The sequence below is a fragment of the Andrena cerasifolii genome, chromosome 11 (assembly GCF_050908995.1).
Source record: "Andrena cerasifolii isolate SP2316 chromosome 11, iyAndCera1_principal, whole genome shotgun sequence".
Lineage (NCBI taxonomy): Eukaryota > Metazoa > Arthropoda > Insecta > Hymenoptera > Andrenidae > Andrena > Andrena cerasifolii.
In genome coordinates this window covers 7679766-7697717 of record NC_135128.1, presented here as the reverse complement: position 1 = coordinate 7697717, position 17952 = coordinate 7679766, and the positions used below count along the sequence as shown (strand labels likewise).

Sequence of the window (17952 nt, the reverse complement as noted above, 5' to 3'; positions counted from 1 at the left end):
CGACTCGATCACGGTTCGAACTCCGCGAAACCGTAGGAGGACCGCTAGTGTGCGCAAAGCTATTGCTTGTCCAAAAGCGGGGCCCCTCGGTGCACGGCACCGCTCGATTTTACGCCCGTTCGCCAGTCTAATATCTGGAACGCGGCAGGTTCTTTTATGGTGACCCTTTCGCTGCCGCCTTCTCGTATAATTTATCGGAATCGGGTGGGCGGGTACACGGTCGCGACGTACAGGCAACCTGCGTCCCCAGTCGCTTTCCCTTTTTCGGAAATCCGGTTCCCCGCTTTCCTCCCGCCGTGCTGCGGTGAAAGAGGGACAGAGACGAGGGGAAGAAAAGCTCGCCCCGCGCGTATCCGCCTCTTTCGTCGGCCCCGAATCCGTCGTCCCCTCGGCCCGCTTTTCCTGGATCAAAATAGACGCGCCCGTGTGAGTGGCCCTCGGGGATTCCCTGGCGATGATGAGCTTTCACTTCCAGCCGCGAGAATGTTAATTGCAACGGGAGTCGAGACTATCGCGAGATTTTTTGCGAGATTGATACATACAGTGCTGTTCACTCGAATGCCCTCACCTATTTTATTTATTTAAATAAATGTAGGTAATGCGAAAGGAAAAGGCTTCTGATTTTTTATTTATATTATTTTGGGTTCATCCCCAATTGGAAATTAAGGACCGTTTATATTAGGCAAAGATTATATTACACAAGATTTCTTATCTCCAGTTCAGGATGCTACAAAAATTATATAAATAACAAATCAGAAGCCTTAACTTTTGGGGATGTTGTGTGAGGAGATTTAACGATACACATGGGGAAAGGAGGGAAACGTGCGAGAAAAGATTCTTTGGAGCTGTAGCTGTCGAGGAAGTCTGCATGCCTGCCGAGAGATGTGATAAATTAAATATTCATAGATCGAATTAGTCGTCGGTGAAGCACGCAGCTGCAGACAATACGGAGTAATGAACGGCAATTAATCACTGCCTAGGGGAGCAATGATTACAGCTGCTTCGGCAGTAACTCACGATTGCAGATTGTTCTGTCCTACAATTGTGCTAGATATATCTTTCAGCGACAATACAATGGTTTTTCGCAAAGATCCTTGCGTTCAGATGATCGGGAAAGCTTTTCTTCTCTCGTCTCTCCTGTACAACAGCCTGTGAACCCTCGCAACAGTATCCCCCATTGTTTCTTAGACTGCCCGTAGTACCATACAATTGTAACTCGTTCTCAGTACCATGGAGCATTCACACGGTGCGGCAGAAAACTTTTTACCTTTTAAACTAGCCTCTCTGTTCTTAAATCATCACTTAACAATTCCAAGAACTTGTAGCTCGTTACTGATACATGCTATTTAATTAATCGCGCACGGTGTCCATGGTAATGGACGCACTAACTGTTCCCTAATTAGGGAATTCAATCCCGGGATCCCGGCTGTTTTTTGGATTCCATTTTTATATTTTTCAGTTGTTCATAAAGTAATTTACGTTTTTAAAAATTCTCGGGATAAGTTATAATTTGATATTGATATATCAAGTTTCGATTTGATTATCCCGGGGAGTTTTAGAATCCAAAAAACAGCCGGGATCCCGTGATTGAATTCCTTACCCCTAATACATGTACATAGCAACTAGTTAAACTTAGACAATATTAGTCTACAGATGCACGCAATGTTTCGTCCTATATGGCGCAGACGTGTCGTTAGAGCTAGCAAGATTTCATCCGATTAACACCGATCATCATCGATAGGGACGCGTATCGCTTGCACGTAACCCCGGAATGCCACGATCGATCATGTCCCCGCGATTTTTCATTGACCGCCAGGCCGATGATTCACGCTGGCTCGCGGCCAGCGTTCATTCATTTTTCCATAAGTCGCGAGTAAACGAGACTGACGTGCGAGCGAGTACGTTCACTCGCGCGGCGAGCCGATGGAGATCTCCGCGATTCTTTCGCCGTTAAGGGGACTAGGTAGTCAGATCGCTCGAAAATCAAGTATTTTTTGCGAATTAATTACAAGGAGGTGAATACAAATTGTGTCTAGTGCTTTGGGGTAATGTTTGTTAATACTATAAACGGTAAAAAAAAATTATTTGAATAATATATACATATATATGACAGCGCTACAGTTGCCTGATATATAGGTGTTTTTTTCCTGGAGCCGCTGTAATTTTGCAGTGATTCTGGGCATAAGAAATTGAATTGTGAAATATCCTCTGAAATTGATACTTTGCACTGGCCCCCATTCTGTCCTGAACCTATTAAAAAAGAAAAAAAAATCAAAATTATAAAAATGGCGGCTATAAAACGGCGAATTTTAAAGAAATTTGATTTTTCGCCAGGGAAAAGAGCCATTTTAGTTTATTTTTTGTCAAAACAGAAGTTTTCACAGATTTACGCTTAGGTTTAGGTCCTAACTAGACATGTTTCACATATGTGAATTTTTTTCAAATAAACTTATTCCTCCTTTTTTCGCAATCACTGCAAAACGAAGAGGAAATATGATTCCCAGAAAAACGCGTTTAAAGTTTCGAAAAAGTAATTAGGTTTATGACTTGCTCGACCTTTTCGGCTGTAAAATCCTTGATTTTGCGAATTTTTACATAAACCAAACGACATTTTACTCGGCAAGAGTGATAAGTACTTTCGAGAAATGCAAGAAAAAAAATCGACTTTCTGACTGCCTAGTCTCCTTAAGAACAGCCGCTGGGACGTTCCGATGAATCAGCATCGGGGAACGTGTCACGAGCGAGTTTCACTGTTGCGGAACTCGCGATTCTTTTGTCGAGAGACTCGGGGAAGATAGCTGTTGCTAGGAGAGCCTGCCGCGCTGTAAAACTGTAACCTGTTCTGAGAAGATTAAACTCATAGAAGCACCATGGTAATCGGCGTGTCCCGCTTTGCATTCGAAGGACAGGAATGCCCTCGTTGTCTGGATCCTGGGCCACGAGCGCTAGCCCACGCTCAATTTACGCGCCTTCGCAACCAGAGGCTGGAAACTACCTCCAATTGCCTCTAATTTTTCGAGTCTGTTCATTAAAATCAATCCCCGGCCGGTTCCGTCGCGAGCGGCTCGAAAGTGATCCTCGATCGGGAACGCGGGGAATCAAACCGCAGGCGAGCGCAGTCGGTAATTAAATCCACGCGCGCCGAACGATGCGCCGGGAGTACAGTCTCCCGCGGCTCGGCGCGCGTAGTTCTTACGCGCGAGCGTCTCGATTAAGAGCCGCCCTAAAAAGAGCAATTAACCTTTCTGGATCGCACGAATAACGGTGCGTCCCTGATGTCAGTCGTTATGCATTCTTCCGTTGCACGTGCGACCGCCGCGCTCCTTTTATTTCCCGCGGCGCGTTTCGCGCGATCGCTCGGCGAAAATAGGCCCGCGAGGGCCGCATTCCCCGACCGATTTCCAAAAGCTACTGACCCCGAAACTTCACCCCGCGGAATAAATATGGATTTATCTCCCCCTGACCCTGCTCCGGGGAATTTATGCGCCGCCATGGAAGTTGGAGTCCCGGGGGAATTCATTAGGTCGCCGTGCCACCAGAGTCGCTTCTCTGAAGCGGCTTTCAGGAAAATTGGCGGGAGAATTAGAAAGGGAAATTTTTTTTACTCAGCGTCCGAGGAGTTGGCGTATAAATATTTCTTTATAAATATTCAAAGGCAGATGGAAATCTACGTGCACTGATTTAATGTCCAGAAGGGTGGCGAAGCTCGAAGCACCGTTTTATCGCGAATCGAGCGTGATGGATCCCTCGTGAAGTCTAGCTAGATAAAGGCTCCCTAGTCCGCTGCTATTTATAGGCAATTTTCAATTCCCCTGATAAGCTATTGTCACGGTTTCCCGCGTGACTCGCCTCTCACGTCGAAGCGAGCGAGCGGAAGTTCCGTACCGAGGTGAAAGTCCGCTAATGAATTCGCCGGAACCGCGCGGCTTCTACCTGGCTCCCTGTTGTTTCCGCGTTTTTCCGCCCTGAAAAGCTGCCCGTCCGAAGCGGCTTTTCCTCCAACAGAAGATCGCTCGTCGAATGCAGTCGAGGGCTGAGTGTCGTCGATGCTTACGTCCAACCCGAGCAGCTGTGGCATGGAAGGCAGGGCTTGCTTTTACGCTGTCCGGTCGGCATTGTTATTCCTGACACGCTCTGAAACAATGCTTGCGATTTCCGCGCGCTGCTTCGTTAGGATCATTTAGGCTGCGCTCCCGGACGCTTCGATGTGTCACGTCTTGTCCTCTTATCGTGGCCTGCGACGAGTGCAACTGTAATTATTAAATTGCTGCGAAATTTATGCTCGCGGCGGGGAACACAAGACAGGCAATCTCCCCGCATACTTCGCGCATCTTCAAGACTAAGTAGCCTCTATGGCTACCCCTTTAAAGGAAATTAACAGAGGAAATCAGTGGTAAAAGTGGATTGCACTTTCTGCAGCTTGGAGCCGGCCTTCTTTCTACTCTCCAGAGAAGTTTTCAGTGATGAAAAGTAACAGGATCCTTTCGCTGCACTCGCAGGAATTGAAGCCTCGCCCAGCAGACTAATCGTCTCGTGTCAATTATTTCGTTAGCCTCTCTCTACTTTGATTAGATCTCGTTAAGACTGTCGCCGCTTATTCCACTTTCCTCGATCGCCGTCCCAGCCCGTCTCCCTCTTGCCCCCGCGTATCTCCCCTGAATTGCCGCGCGCTACTTAATCGCAGTAAAAGCGAGCATCTCGCGGAGGTGGTGCCTCCCCCTGTCGCGAGGCCGCCGCGAATATCAGGCTTCGATTAATCGCCGCCGTTTCCAATGCCAGCGAAATGTCCGCGCGAAGGGAAAAAGGGGAAGCGGTTCTGAAAGCAGCGGAGAGCGGCGTTCTCCTGATTTAGCTGACACAATTTTTCTGGACGGTCGTCGCGACGCCGCGCGCCGCGTTTCCCTTTTCGTACGCGGAGGGAACGCCACGATCTCGCGCGCGCGCGCGCCTCGAGGAGAGTATGGTTCAAATGTCACTCTGCTTTATTTTCGTTTATATATAGAAACCAGAGAGTTCAGCCGGTGTCACTTACCTCTGGCTGGCCACCGCGACACTTGGTCTCAATGATTTCCGAAAAACAAGGGCCACGTCCCTTGGAAGCTCGGGCACATTTGGTACACGTGACTCAGGCTTTTGCAGAAATCGAGGCAGTAAAGAGACACCGCGATTATCGCGCGCATGAAATTCCACCGAATTTTCTTTATTTCGTTTCAAGGGTAAGGGGAAATCGAGGAGTGTCCTTTTTTCGTGACTTTGCGATTTGCGGAATATTTTGTTGGTGGAAACTGGGGACAGAGGGTTATAAAGCTCAAATTACCCCCTAAGATAACGCTAAGGTGTTGGTACACTGGTTGAAAACAGGTAACGTCCACTCCGCGCTGGAACAAAACGCTTAATTTTCTCGATAAAGCTGCTTTGTGAGATTCCCTGATTTTCTCCCCTTACCCATGCGCTTGGACGAAGACATTGTGAGCACGCTTGAACATATAACCGGAAGATTGTCTTAATGTCGGTATTTAAACCGTGTCGCGGTGGCAGTGTCTCTCTATTTTAGGCTCGTCTCCCCTCGATTTACCGTTCATTTCGTAACTCAATATACTTTGCGAGCTCTCAACCACGACGTTAGGGTAGAGTTACCTAGCGAACACTTTTCTATGGGTATCATCTCTCTATCCTAACACTCTACGGAAATATTCCAAGCTCTACCTGCCCTACTAGTCCCACCAAAGCACCCACCCAACTTTGCCTATAATTTAAAATCCCATTTAATCAATGATTTTTAATAGCAACACAAGTTTGCGATTTCTCTCTCCTTTTTTTTTTACCATTATTACAGTTCAATTGGTTGTTTCTTAAAGCAATGTCGTTCGCGTTACACGAAACGACAGACGGAGAGGCAACGGTCGTTTCGTGGGCTGAAAGGAACACTTTGAACACTGCCTCGCGTAGTTTTCCGTCCGTCCAGCTGCGCCCTTAGAATGGGGCTTGAACGCAAGCGCGCCATACTGCATTTGAATTCATAGCTGCGCTTTCTGCATTCCCAGACGGCGGCTCTTGTTTCACGCTAGTCATGCGTGCGCGTACGGGCTTTATTTATGTGGTTCCAGAACTTTTTCGGCGACCGGGATGCATTCGTTTCGGGCAAAGCGCGCGAGAAAGATGAATCGGCGCGAGGAATTTTTACGAGCCGACGCTCCACGCTCGATCTTCTAAAAAGATTGAACCTTTGCAGCCAGCTTTCGATGAACCTTGATCTCCTCCGAATATAAGATTCAACGATAACCGACCGCGATCACCTTCGAGGCAATTAACCCTATCACAGTTGCTCCACCGTCTTTCTATTTCCGTGCACGGGGAAAGGACTCTCTGTGATTCATGGGCCCGGTAATTGAAACCAACAGGGCCCACCCTGCGTTGGCTTGGCTAGGGGCGGAAGGGTTTGTCGCGGAAGAGCTTTCCCAGTTTACATCGCCGGTTTGGGGAATCTCAAGACTGGCGTTAATGATCCCGGTGTCAGCGCGCGTGTTCCTTGGCAACTGGAAACGGCCCCGAACAAATATTTAAATTTCCGTAAAGGGTACGTGGTGGTTTTATATATAGGAGAATGGAAGCTGGAGGAATTTGAACGAGTAGAATGAAGCTTTCATTAATTTAGAGGTCGTCCTTGAATTGCGCAAGGGTTTTTTGAGGCAGGAGGGGTTTTAAGGAACTCATATTTCAAAAGTAATTGATACTTCAGAATTTTTTTTTGAAAAACTGTTGGTCATATTGGATTAAACTCTTTTGGTATATAAGGAGGCATCTTTAAACTTGCAGAAAATATTTTTTTTAGGTCGATCCTTCTTGTTATTTATTAATTATTCTTGGATCTTGTCCACCTCTTCGACGATGTAACCCCTGTTGGCGGGATGCGTAGCACCTATCGCAGTAATCCGATTGCAAACAAATAGAAGTTTCTTAAAGTTAGATAGTTTACGCTGGAATTGGTCCGCATTAAAGAAAAAATAAATAAAAAATTGAAAGAGTTATAGCGTTTGAAAGAAAAAATGAGTTTTTTTCCTCAGACAAATTGTTCATATTATTATTCTACATATCGACGAAAGAGTATTATAAATAAAAACGAAAATTAAAATTTTAAGTCCAGTCCCAGCGTAAATTATTTAACTTTAAGAAAATTTGTAGTAGGTAATGAATAAGAAGGATCGACAAAGAAAAAATTTACAAGTTTAAAGATGCCTCTTTATATCACAAAAGAGTTTAATGCATTAACAATAGTTTTCTCCAAAAACAAAATCCTAAATTTCTTAGGCTGTTATACGAGAATCCCCCCTTAAGTAATATTTCTTTAATCTTATTTTCAATATGAGTAGCCTAAAAAACAATGTTTCATCGAAACGGAGTTAAACGAATTATACATAAACCTTTAAACGAATTTTTATACTGGGGCAGAGAGGGGGTAAGAAATCTCCAAAATTATCCTTACGTAATTTAAGAATGGCCCCTTAACCTTAGACCAGAGTATCGATGGCTCATTGAAACCAAGTAACATTGATTGCGAAGCAAGCTGCAAGACACCCACCCTCGCCAGAAACTCCCCCAGCCACGATCCGCGTATCGTAGCTTCTCGAACGCGTATGTAAACACAAAACGACTGCGTTAAACGACGGGAAAGCTCGCGAAGCACTAGGAGCGACTATTACGCGAACCATAAAGGCGCTTACGGTTTGGCGGCGCGTAAAAGAGCGAGCCTTTGTAGAGGCGACGAGAACGAGGGTTATTAACCCTTCGAACTCCTCTGAGGATACTTTGCCGCTCTTCTGAACGTGAAATCGGAAATGCAAGCCTCTCTGCCTACGCCCTGCTCTCTGTGCAAGCGTCGCGCGTGCCAGACACGTGTTCGAGCCAGAAACCATAGTAATTTTCTACCCCTTCGCAGCTGATGCCACCAATTCCTCGCACGCGTTCGTTCCTTTTCTTATTACCCTTTTTCAAATTCTCTCCGGCATTGAAGCTTCCATTGTCTGCGTCCTGGGGCTCGTTTTATGCAAATTACGGAAACACTGCTAAAATGGGAGTCCTCTTTTGAATAGAGAAATAAAGGGTCCTTGTAGAAAACACTGTGCTTGCCAAAATTAAAAAAAAAAGTATAATACTGTATTAATACTATATTACCTATAAAATTTCATTCTTGGCACTCGCAGTGTTTTCTACAAGGACTCTTCAAATATGTGCAGTAGGGGTCGGGAAAAAATCCCAAGCTCCCCTAGCTTAGGAAAATACAGAGTCTAGCGGGTGTTTGACGGTATTTCGTCCAGATTTCGACAGCTGGTGACTCGCTGGCTGTAGCATCTCGATCTTAATCGCTCGCAATTTCCTCAGACTGCAATTCTATGAAAGGCGTATAGAAACCTGAATTCCGAGGGAGCCGAGTCGCGTGTTGGCGCGAGGAACGGCCCCCGAGGGTCGGCGAAAAGGGGAGTGCAAGGAGCGCGGAGGAAGCGGCTGCTTTCGTGGTTTTTTGAGTGCTCCCGAAATATCCTCGTGCCCTCGCCTCGTGGAAAGATGAAGAGGGAGGAAAGCGAGGGAGAGAGAGAGAGAGTTTGCTAGAGTCGTGGAAGAGAGAGATGAGATGGGAATGCCAGTCTTCGGTAACTAGTCATCCTAGCAACGTGCCTTCGCGAGTGCTTGCCAGTGCCAAAGGTCGCTGGAGAGGAAGAAAGCTTTTATCTTGGTGGATCGAAGCTGGCACGTGCTCCTCGCCGCGCGTCGCACTCAGGAAAACCTGGAGAACCGTATCTCACTACTCTGTGCTAGACGTTTGATTCTAAATTCATTAATCACAATCCATAACGAGCAGTGCTTTGAAAGAACGCTTCGGTTCACGAAGCGTTCTCGCGGCAGTCGTGCCGGCTCGCGTTCGACTCGAACGTTGGGTGATAAATGAGCGATTTCTCGGGGATCGAAGCCTGATACGATCTCGGATCGATATCCGGGATAGAAAGACGAGTAATCCAGCTCCGATATCACCCCAGGCGCGATATTCCGAGCCGAACGATCGGCGACGCAGTCGATGCGCATCGGGCACGAGCCCCAAGGTGTTTGGAGGATGCCTCTGAAAATCGAGAGTGGCACCTACACGGTGAACCCTGTGGCCAAGAAGAATGCCTCCAAGTTTCTTCTCTGGAAGCACTGGCGTAGGAGGTGCGACAGCTATTTCTCTGGATACCACGGTGATTCTGGAGCATGGTTTTTCTCCCGGATTTCTTGCGCACAGTTTCTCCTCCTCGGTCGAGCCTCCGGGACTCTGTAGCTGTCGTTTTCACAGAGCAGCGCGCGCGTCCATCTGTTTCTGCAACTGAATTTAGACAGCAATTTGCCGCGGATCCGCAACGAGCCGTTTCATTTATCCAACAACGGTTTCGCTGTTTCCATTCGGCGTTCCCCGAGTGCATCGCGCGAAGCTTCCACGCGGTGCTCGTTACCTCGCGGTTAATCAAGCGTGATTACTATTCGGAAACCAGCCGCAGTGGATTCGAGCGGCGCACTGACATTCTCTACGCAGCCATCTGGCGTTCATTCCCACGCGTGTTTACTCCGTTTCCATTCATCATCGACGCATTCATGATCAAGCATGATTCGATCACCTTGCACTGTCCTAGCGTACATACCTCCGCTTCGCTGCACGGCACACTCAACGCCCCTGTTAATCTGCAAACCTCGCGATTAGAGGAGCCTGCACTCCGCCGACCGCACTATGCACCGTGGAAAATCACTCGAACCTTCCAAGCAGTTTCTATGTGTATCTAAAAACCAACCGAATGCGAGTACGTTACCAAGTGTGCAACTAACAATCCAACTTCAAAGGTGCGAATCCACGACGAGGCAGGAATATCGTGTCTCGCGTGAGGCTTTAATCTCACTAGACAATTATTTCATTAATTTTTAATTATTTTCTCACTAGTTTCGTGATGTATATTCAGAAACCTCATCTCTCGCGACTGTTTCCATTATTTGCATTTAGTTGTCGCTGAGATTTTTGTCCGATGATAGAAAAGTCTCATGTAAAATCGCCTCGTGGATTCGCACCTTAATCGTGGATAATTAATCGGATGTTCCGTTACGTGTGATATAATCGCTGTGTGGCTCGTGTAATAAATGCGTGGAAAATGTGTAAATTGCCCGAACGTGTTGTACATATCCAAATTAATTAGCGTAATACTCTGTAGCTGATTAATACGAATTGGAAGGGATCGAATTAACCTCACCGTCCTCACAGTGCATGCGACTCTTCAGAGTGAATTGCACCCGACCGACGCACCAGCTTGCATTTGCCTTGTGATTATGCATAGCCGCGGCGATTCGCGCGAAATCGTCGCGAGCCGCTCCCACGATTAGCGTGGAATTAGTGTCAGGTCAATTGGACCGAAATAATTCGCGAATAGCGATGCAACTTGGATCGTTTTGAGAAACCTCCTGTTCTCGCTGTCCGAAGGCTTTGGCCCAGATTTTTGTAGATTGAAGCAATTTCACCGGCTCTGTTTGCATCGCTACTCGCGGACGCGTCGAGGAGCGTTGTAAAACAAGTAGGTGTTAAGTCGGGTACCCACCTGGAAGCTAAGCTAATCTAAGCTATGCTGTGCAATCTCTGACTGTGTTATAAAATATGAAAAACATAGCACAGCTTAACTTTTGGTGGAAACGGTTCCATTCCTGTAAATGAAGCTAATTGTTTAAAACTTAGCAGAGCATAGCTTTCAGGTGGATCCTCGGCTTTATGGTGAGAGAGGAAAACGTAGGAGCTCGTGCTGTGTGCCCAACAGAGGCGTCGATTTATTACGTCCGTCTCATCTGCGTTCTGCTACCGGTCGATTCGTAAAATTAGACCCACGGAATGAATTTAACCACTGACAGGATTCTGCACGAAACTGCAGAAGGTTTCATTGAGTACCTCGGTAATCCTTTTGTACAGTGTTCGACGAAGCTAATCGAGCGATAATCTCTTATAAAAATCGATCAAGTATCGTGAAAGCAATATTTATTTATTTTATTTTGATTTGTTTAACATATACGGGTAAGACCCATTTCTTAACAAAATTGGCAATAACAATACCTAGTAGAGACGGACATTACACACAAAAGAAAAAGAGAAACAAACGAAATATGTAGATGCAATGATCATGAAACCCGAGAAATGCGCATAACTATCAAGACACAGCCGCATGTGCCACTGCTCTATAGACACTAGTCTTAAAAGTGAAAGGAGAGTCGTGAAAAAAATCAATCTCCGTACAATACTTGTTAGCCAGATTACAAATTCGGCTTATGGGCTCGGTGAGACCAAATCTGGAGATGTAGATGTGAGGTCTAAAGAGCAAAGCATGCCTTTAAAATTAACTAAATTAATGACACGCGAGCTGCACACCAAGCCATTAATAATTTTGAACGAAACAGTCAGGATACCTTGAATAATCTCTGTGAAGTGTCGAAGATCCAAGCACACTGAGCTAACTTAAATTTCATTTGTATTACCAGAAAATTGCTGATCACGTTACAGCTGATTAAAGAGTAACGCGACGATTACCGATGAGATTGATTTACCGCAAACACAGCACCAGCTTCCACTTAATGCCCACGATGCCCTCGAGAGCTGTTCGAGCAGCAAAGAATTTCCGTCGTTAACCCGAAACAATACAGCTGGGATATCTCGAGCACGATGCTAATTCGTTCCGCTTTCGCGTGGCCGTTGATTGCATCGGTCGTTTGCATACCGCCCAACATTTTCCCGGTCGAGGGTACAGAAAATTGCTGTTCGATAACAGGCCGCGATCTTTCTTTGAATTCGAACGTGAAGTCGGTACACTTTCCTCGCCGAACAATTCCCATTGGCTCGGACATGTAGCTCGAGAGCATCGGGGCATTGCAGGGAGATATATGATACAGCTGCATCCCAAGAACGATGGACTGTGACTGTGAGCAGGGTCCACCGTTCTTGGATAAGAATGCAATATTGTGAGCGAGTGGATGAATAGAGGGAAAGCGCGGGACAAAAGAGAAACGAAAATCAACAGTGCGCACGAGGATCACGGGAACGAGGATCGTCGACGGGCTAGTGGACAAACGTGCGTCGGAGGCGAGGTAGCGGGCCTTGAGGACGTAGGCGACGCCTGCGTCGCGACACTGACGCCGTCGGTCCCAGGTGCCGGCGGCATCAGGTCGAATCGCCGCCCCAGGCCGCTCTCCCTCGCGGTGCAGCCTCTTAATTACCGCCGCCTCGACCCGGACCCGAAAATCTCGATCGACGTCGTCACCAGCCGCCATCCTAAAATGACTAGCCAGGAGAGCATCGGCAGCTGCAGCCTGGACGTCGACCAGTCCGCGTCCGACCGATCAGGTTGGCTATCTCGATGTCTAGCGTCTTGCAGGGGATCTGAGTCTAGCCTGGATTCTTCTCACCACGCTACACACTGTCTTCTTTAAGAAACTAGGGAGACACTAGAGCTTTGTTGGCTGCGGTAGTTCCGATAGTTAGTCAATGATATTATTTTGTTATTAAATCCGACACTGGACATGCGCGGGCATCTTAGCAGCCAGCAAAGGGTTACAGTGGGTTAAAGTGGAGGGTTAGGGAGTTTTAAGAGTAACCGGAGGAATTCTGGGGGTCGTCGTCGAGCGACCTTGCACTTGATGCGACGAAGGCCGCGAAGAACGACGCGAGAGGCGGCTCCCGCGCCGAATTTTAGCCCCGAGACGATCTTGGAACGTTCAAGATCACCGATCCCACCGCCTTCCCGTGGATAGTTCCTTTTTGCTCGGTGCCGCGGTCCGTGCCGATCGAATTTAGATCGCGGGCCGAGAGTGCAGCAAGCGCAGGGCAGGGCCTTCTTTCTATCGCCAGTGCCAAGAAGACGAGGAGGCGCGGAGAAGCGGTCGTCTCTTTTGCGCCTCTGCCTCGGCCAGCCTCTTGCCATTCCAGGGTTATTCCTGTGTCGCGTTTCAAGCGGGCACGGTTTCGATCTTTCGGCCGTCTCCTCGCGTTCGCTTCGATCCCTGGCGTGATCGTGCATCCCAGTGGAGCATTCGCGAGCGCGCAGAGTGTACATGGTACGAGGGGGTTCGGGGCATCGTTGCGTCCTTTCAAGATTCAGGGAGAGTTAGCGAGCGTCGTAGGACAGTAGGCTAACGTTCCGAGCGAAACTCGCGGGTCCAACCGAGGACTGTTGCTTTGCAGAGACCACCGTAGACTCCGTGTCCAAGAAGACCCTGCACAGCCTGAACTTGTCTTGCAACGGTGGCTCAGTGTCGAGCTCGGAGAAGCTGGCAAACGGTAGCAGCGAGACGCTGCAAAAGTCCCAGCTGACGCCGGATGAGAAGTTGAACGTCAGCAATGGTCATCGAGGCAGCGCTGAGCCGGAGCAGCTGACAGTGAAGAAACCGAGTTACTTGGGCCTGGCCTGTAGCATCAGTGGCTACTCGGGGCTGAACAGATACGACAGCAAGCTGAGGGAGGGCTTCCGGTCTAGGGACAGCAGCCCTGGGACAAGGCTGATCACGAGGGACACCAGCCCGGCAGGTTTCAGGTAGAAAAACTCTCTTACAGCGCGATTGCTCCTGCGACTCCTTTTACACCTCCGTGAAACTGACGTTTCTGCTGATAACAAAGGTGTTTCGTTCCGGTGAGTTATGTCGTCGAAACCTTGCAGATCAAACGAGAGTCTCAACGTGCCAGCGCACCCCTACCCGCCTAAGAGTCAGTCGATCTCCCCGTTAGCGATGGATAGGCAGAACGGTTTCTCGAACGGTCTGAAGGAGGACTGCAAAGTGGAGGCTTACAGGGAGTCGAGGAGCTCCATCAGTATATGCCAGGGTTACTCGGAAGTCGACAAGGGCGTGATGCACTCGACGTTCCCCGACCTTAGTCCCATTCGAGCCAGCACCCCGGGGAAACTTAGCCCTGGAATGATGTCCTGTAGTCAGCAGAACAAGTCCTTCTCGTCCCATTTATCAGGATCGTCTCCAAAGCCAGCTAACGCTAATCGTAAGTGAAGCATCTCTGTTCTACCGCGGATTCCCATCCGGCGAATACACTTGTCCCATCGATTGTTCGCAGTCTCGAATACATCCTTCAGCGACACGAGTATATTAAACGGGTCTTCGGCGGAGGTAGAGAGCCAGACCTTGAACATCTCTTCGAGCAGCGAGAAATCCTTCATTCAGCAACGAGTGGAACGGCTGTACGGCCCAGGGGCCCTGGCCCAGGGCTTCTTCTTCAAGCGCAGCACCAGCAGACTGAACGCCAGCGAGAGCAGTTTCAACAAGTCCAGCAACAACAACGACGTCTCCGCTGACAACGCGAACACGGAGGAGTCCCTGAAGAATCTGCCTGTGCTGAGACACCTGAGACCAGAGTTCCGGGCTCAGCTTCCGGTGGTCAGCCCCAGGAGACCCACGGATGGCTCGGAACAGATTCTAAAGCCCCTGCAGAGGTGAGCCATTCGACACCCCATAGCTTGTCTCTTGTAGACCGGTACTAGAGGTGGAATCTCCTGTTTTCTGATCGCCAGGGTAACACCGGTGTCGCGGAAGACCGAGCAGAAACCAAAAATACAAGGTCCTTCGAGTCTAGAGGGAAAGATCGCGGAGGGTAAGGTGCAGAAGCTGAATTCCAGCACGGCTAGCATCCCGGACCAGCAGCCCGCTGCGCCGAAGGTGGTCTTACCTGTCCTAGAACCCAGCGCCAGCTCGACGAACGTGGCCAAGCTGGCTCTGGAAGCCGAGAAAGCGGCCGAGGAGAAAGACGGACATTACTTCGTGAAGGTACGTACCAGGAAGAGGAGGCAGCCGAGGCAGTTCCTTAACGCTCGTTCGGAAATGGTTTCAGTTGCTGAAACAGGAGACGGGCAGGCTGTTGACGTTGGCCGCGTCGGCGGAAGCAGAGCTGGTTAGCGATACTGTTGTACTTCCGGAAGAAGCAGCCGGAAAGCTGCGCTCGGCTGCGGGCAAGGCCAGGCTGTTGGCTTCGCAGAAGATGCAGCAGTTCGAGGGATTGTGCCAGAAGAACATCGTAAGATACATTTCCTTGTGTTAAAACGCATTTATTCGTGGACACTCGTTATCCCTTCTCGCTCCTTTGTTTTTTATTACAGAACCAAGTGCCTGGCGAGGAGTTCCCGACGACGAACGAGGACCTGGCCGGTTTCTGGGACATGGTGATGCTGCAGGTGGTCCAAGTAAACGACCTCTTCGATCAGATAGAAAAGTTACGAAATTCCCAGTGGCAAGAGGTATGTTTTCTTTCCCTTCACCCTCAAACACCTCCTTCCCCGAAGCGTACCCAAAGAAGGCTTCCCTCGAGGAGGAGTTTCCACGACACGAAGCCGCTTCAGAAACCTCCCCGCGCGCCCTCCACTCATTTCCTTAACGACAAACGCGCAAGATTCCATACTGAGACGCTCGGCGAGCCGGAAAAGTTAGCTCCTTCCAAGACAAGTTCCTCGGGTGCCACCGAAATGTTTCCTCTCGAAACGCGCCTCTGCGACGATGCGTTTCGCGTCTTGACTAACTTGCAGGACCTCGAGGATAACGAGGCAACGTGCGACGACGAAACTCGCGATCTGGGATGCGAAGATAGCAATCCCTTTCTTTCCGAGAGCGTTAACGAGATAGAACCGCTGGTAAATAACGTTCCGCCTGGTAATCCGGGCACTCGGTATGTCGTCAATTACGTGGATGTTCTGCAACCGTCCTTTCGCCTCGAAGAACTGGGGCGCAGGTCTTACAGCTTATTCTCTCGCAAAGATTTTTTTGAGAACAGTGTCGGAAGACATCGCTCGAGAGAAAAGTCGAAGTTGGAGGTGATATTTAAGAAAGAGACTGCTGAAGCAGGAAGGAGAAACGTGACGGTGGATTCTTTTAGTAATAGATCACAGAAGGCGTGGAATAATACTTCAGAGCTTCCTGCAGCAGCGAAAAGTAGTAAGAATTGCGTTAACCGCCCACTTTCGCCGATTAAAAAGAAGTGGACTGTCGAAAGAAACAGGGAGAACGTTCGAGGGAAAGCTAAGTCTTGTAGTCCGATTGGAAGAACTATTAAACACGAAGTAAAAGATCGTCGAAGAACCAGATCGCGTACTCCAGAAAGCAGGTTTCAGAAAGTGAACCCAATCAAGTCGAATGCTGGCGATCAGTGCAAATCTCGTACTCCGAGGCTAGTTTCTTTTCGAAAAATGGACGAGGGAAAAGCTCCTTGTCCTCGAATAAGTAGCAAGCTCTCCTTCAATTATGTCCCTCCGCCTCGTCCAGTTGTGTGTAACGAAGCGAAGAAACGGAAGACTAAGAAGCTCGGTTGCAGCGTCACTTTTTTGGACAACGTGACGGGAATCACGCTACCGAGCAAAAGAATCTCGTCAGGCGATTGCAACGCTGAGAAACCGCAAAAGGTCGGTAACGTATTCCATGGAAAATCGAAAAGGAAAACATGGATGTCCAACCAATCGCCAGACAAGGATTCCTTACCTTCTTTCAATCAAACTAAAGTCCAGGCACCTAGGATCAAAGAGAATCGCGAGAGGAATGCATCGAAAGTGAATGCTAAAGATGTTGGTAGAGGTAATCTCTCCGTTATGAGCGAGGTGTGGTCGAATCTCGATTCTCCCAACAATAAACGCAAGTTCCACGGAAGGCCCGAAGGTCCAGCAGAAAATTGCACGGCTAATACGACGAGGACGAAGAAGAAACAGGAGCAGACAACAGAACCGCCGAAGAATATCGAGCAGGAATCGAAGGATTCGCTAGGAGTATCAGATAGCATTTGTTGGAGGCTGAGCGACTCGAAACCTTTCATTCCGATCTCCCAAGAAGTCATGCGCCAATTGAGGCTAGTGTACAACGCCCAGAACCAGGCCAATCTATCTGCACTCCTGAATAAATCAGAGAAACTGGAACGAATGAGGTTTTACGATAAAAAGAGGAAGCGAATTTCGAAGCATCGCGACGACGAGCCCCCGAGGAAACTCATTTCGCGTGGAACCACGCCGATCATATCAGAGGACAATTTAGCGAAGCCAGTAGACATTCGACGTATAAGGTCTTTAAATTTCTACGACACTAACGTCGCCAGCGGTATCACGAGTTTCATGAACGACAGGCACGACATTTCAATCGAGTGTTTAATCACTCCCCGCGTAATGAACTCGCAGAACAAATCGACTCTGGTCCTGAATAACATAGCGAGCAGTATCACGAAGTGGCCCGAAAGGAATGTAGAGATAGAGGAGCTTCTGTCCAGCCTGATATCCTCCTTGAGCCCTGAGATCGTATCTCGAGTGCCAAACAGCAGTAGCACCAAATTAAAGAATCGCGTGACCATCAAGAAGCTGAGTTACGGCCTAATCGCGGAAAGTTTCGAGACCTCCGATGTTAACAGGAGTCTCGTCGTGGACATTTCGCAGCACGTGCATTCAGATTTCACTGTGGGACCGCTGCGCGATCGTAGAAGTGATAGGAGCGGCAAGTCTGTCAATTTCGACAAGTATTTGCCGTTGAAGAGGGAGTTGAACGTGGCTCGTTGCTTGAAGGACTTGAAGCGCGTGCAATTTTACCCAGAAAGTATCAAAGCTCGCTCGAATCCTTTTGATAGTAAGCGTCTCCCCGTCCGAGTGAAACATGTCTGCGCGTTTGTCAGATCGAATCGAACCCTTTGTCGCTTATCGTTATACTTGTACGTGTACGGTATCCTGAGTCTCGTTCTTATACTCCTGAAAATCGGCTCGTGCAGCCCATGCTTCCTGGACCCCAGAGTCTTGTACAAATCGTTTTAAACTTCCAACGACTACGATCGAATGTAATTGCGTTTGTGGAATAAAAGTCAGCCCGGAGCTCTCTCCAACCTCCATTATTGCGTTTCATTCTTGGCAAAGTGTATACCAAGATCAAGAAGCCCATCGATATCAGAAG

General features: G+C 48.4%; 1 protein-coding gene across 3 annotated transcripts in view; it reads left to right on the top strand.

The window, feature by feature from the left end:
- The window catches only part of LOC143374747 (uncharacterized), a 36653-nt gene that overhangs the window by 15644 nt on the left and 3057 nt on the right, over positions 1 to 17952 (top strand). For 2 of the 3 annotated variants that reach the window (XM_076823153.1, XM_076823152.1), the window contains exons 7-13: positions 12069 to 12391; positions 13229 to 13577; positions 13701 to 14035; positions 14108 to 14483; positions 14562 to 14814; positions 14879 to 15061; positions 15144 to 15281. In XM_076823153.1, the coding sequence (XP_076679268.1) occupies positions 12069 to 12391; positions 13229 to 13577; positions 13701 to 14035; positions 14108 to 14483; positions 14562 to 14814; positions 14879 to 15061; positions 15144 to 15281 (1957 nt within the window). Of the gene's footprint in view, positions 1 to 8971; positions 9202 to 12068; positions 12392 to 13228; positions 13578 to 13700; positions 14036 to 14107; positions 14484 to 14561; positions 14815 to 14878; positions 15062 to 15143; positions 15282 to 17952 lie in introns of those variants that run through there. The other variant, XM_076823154.1, reaches the window with a different exon arrangement.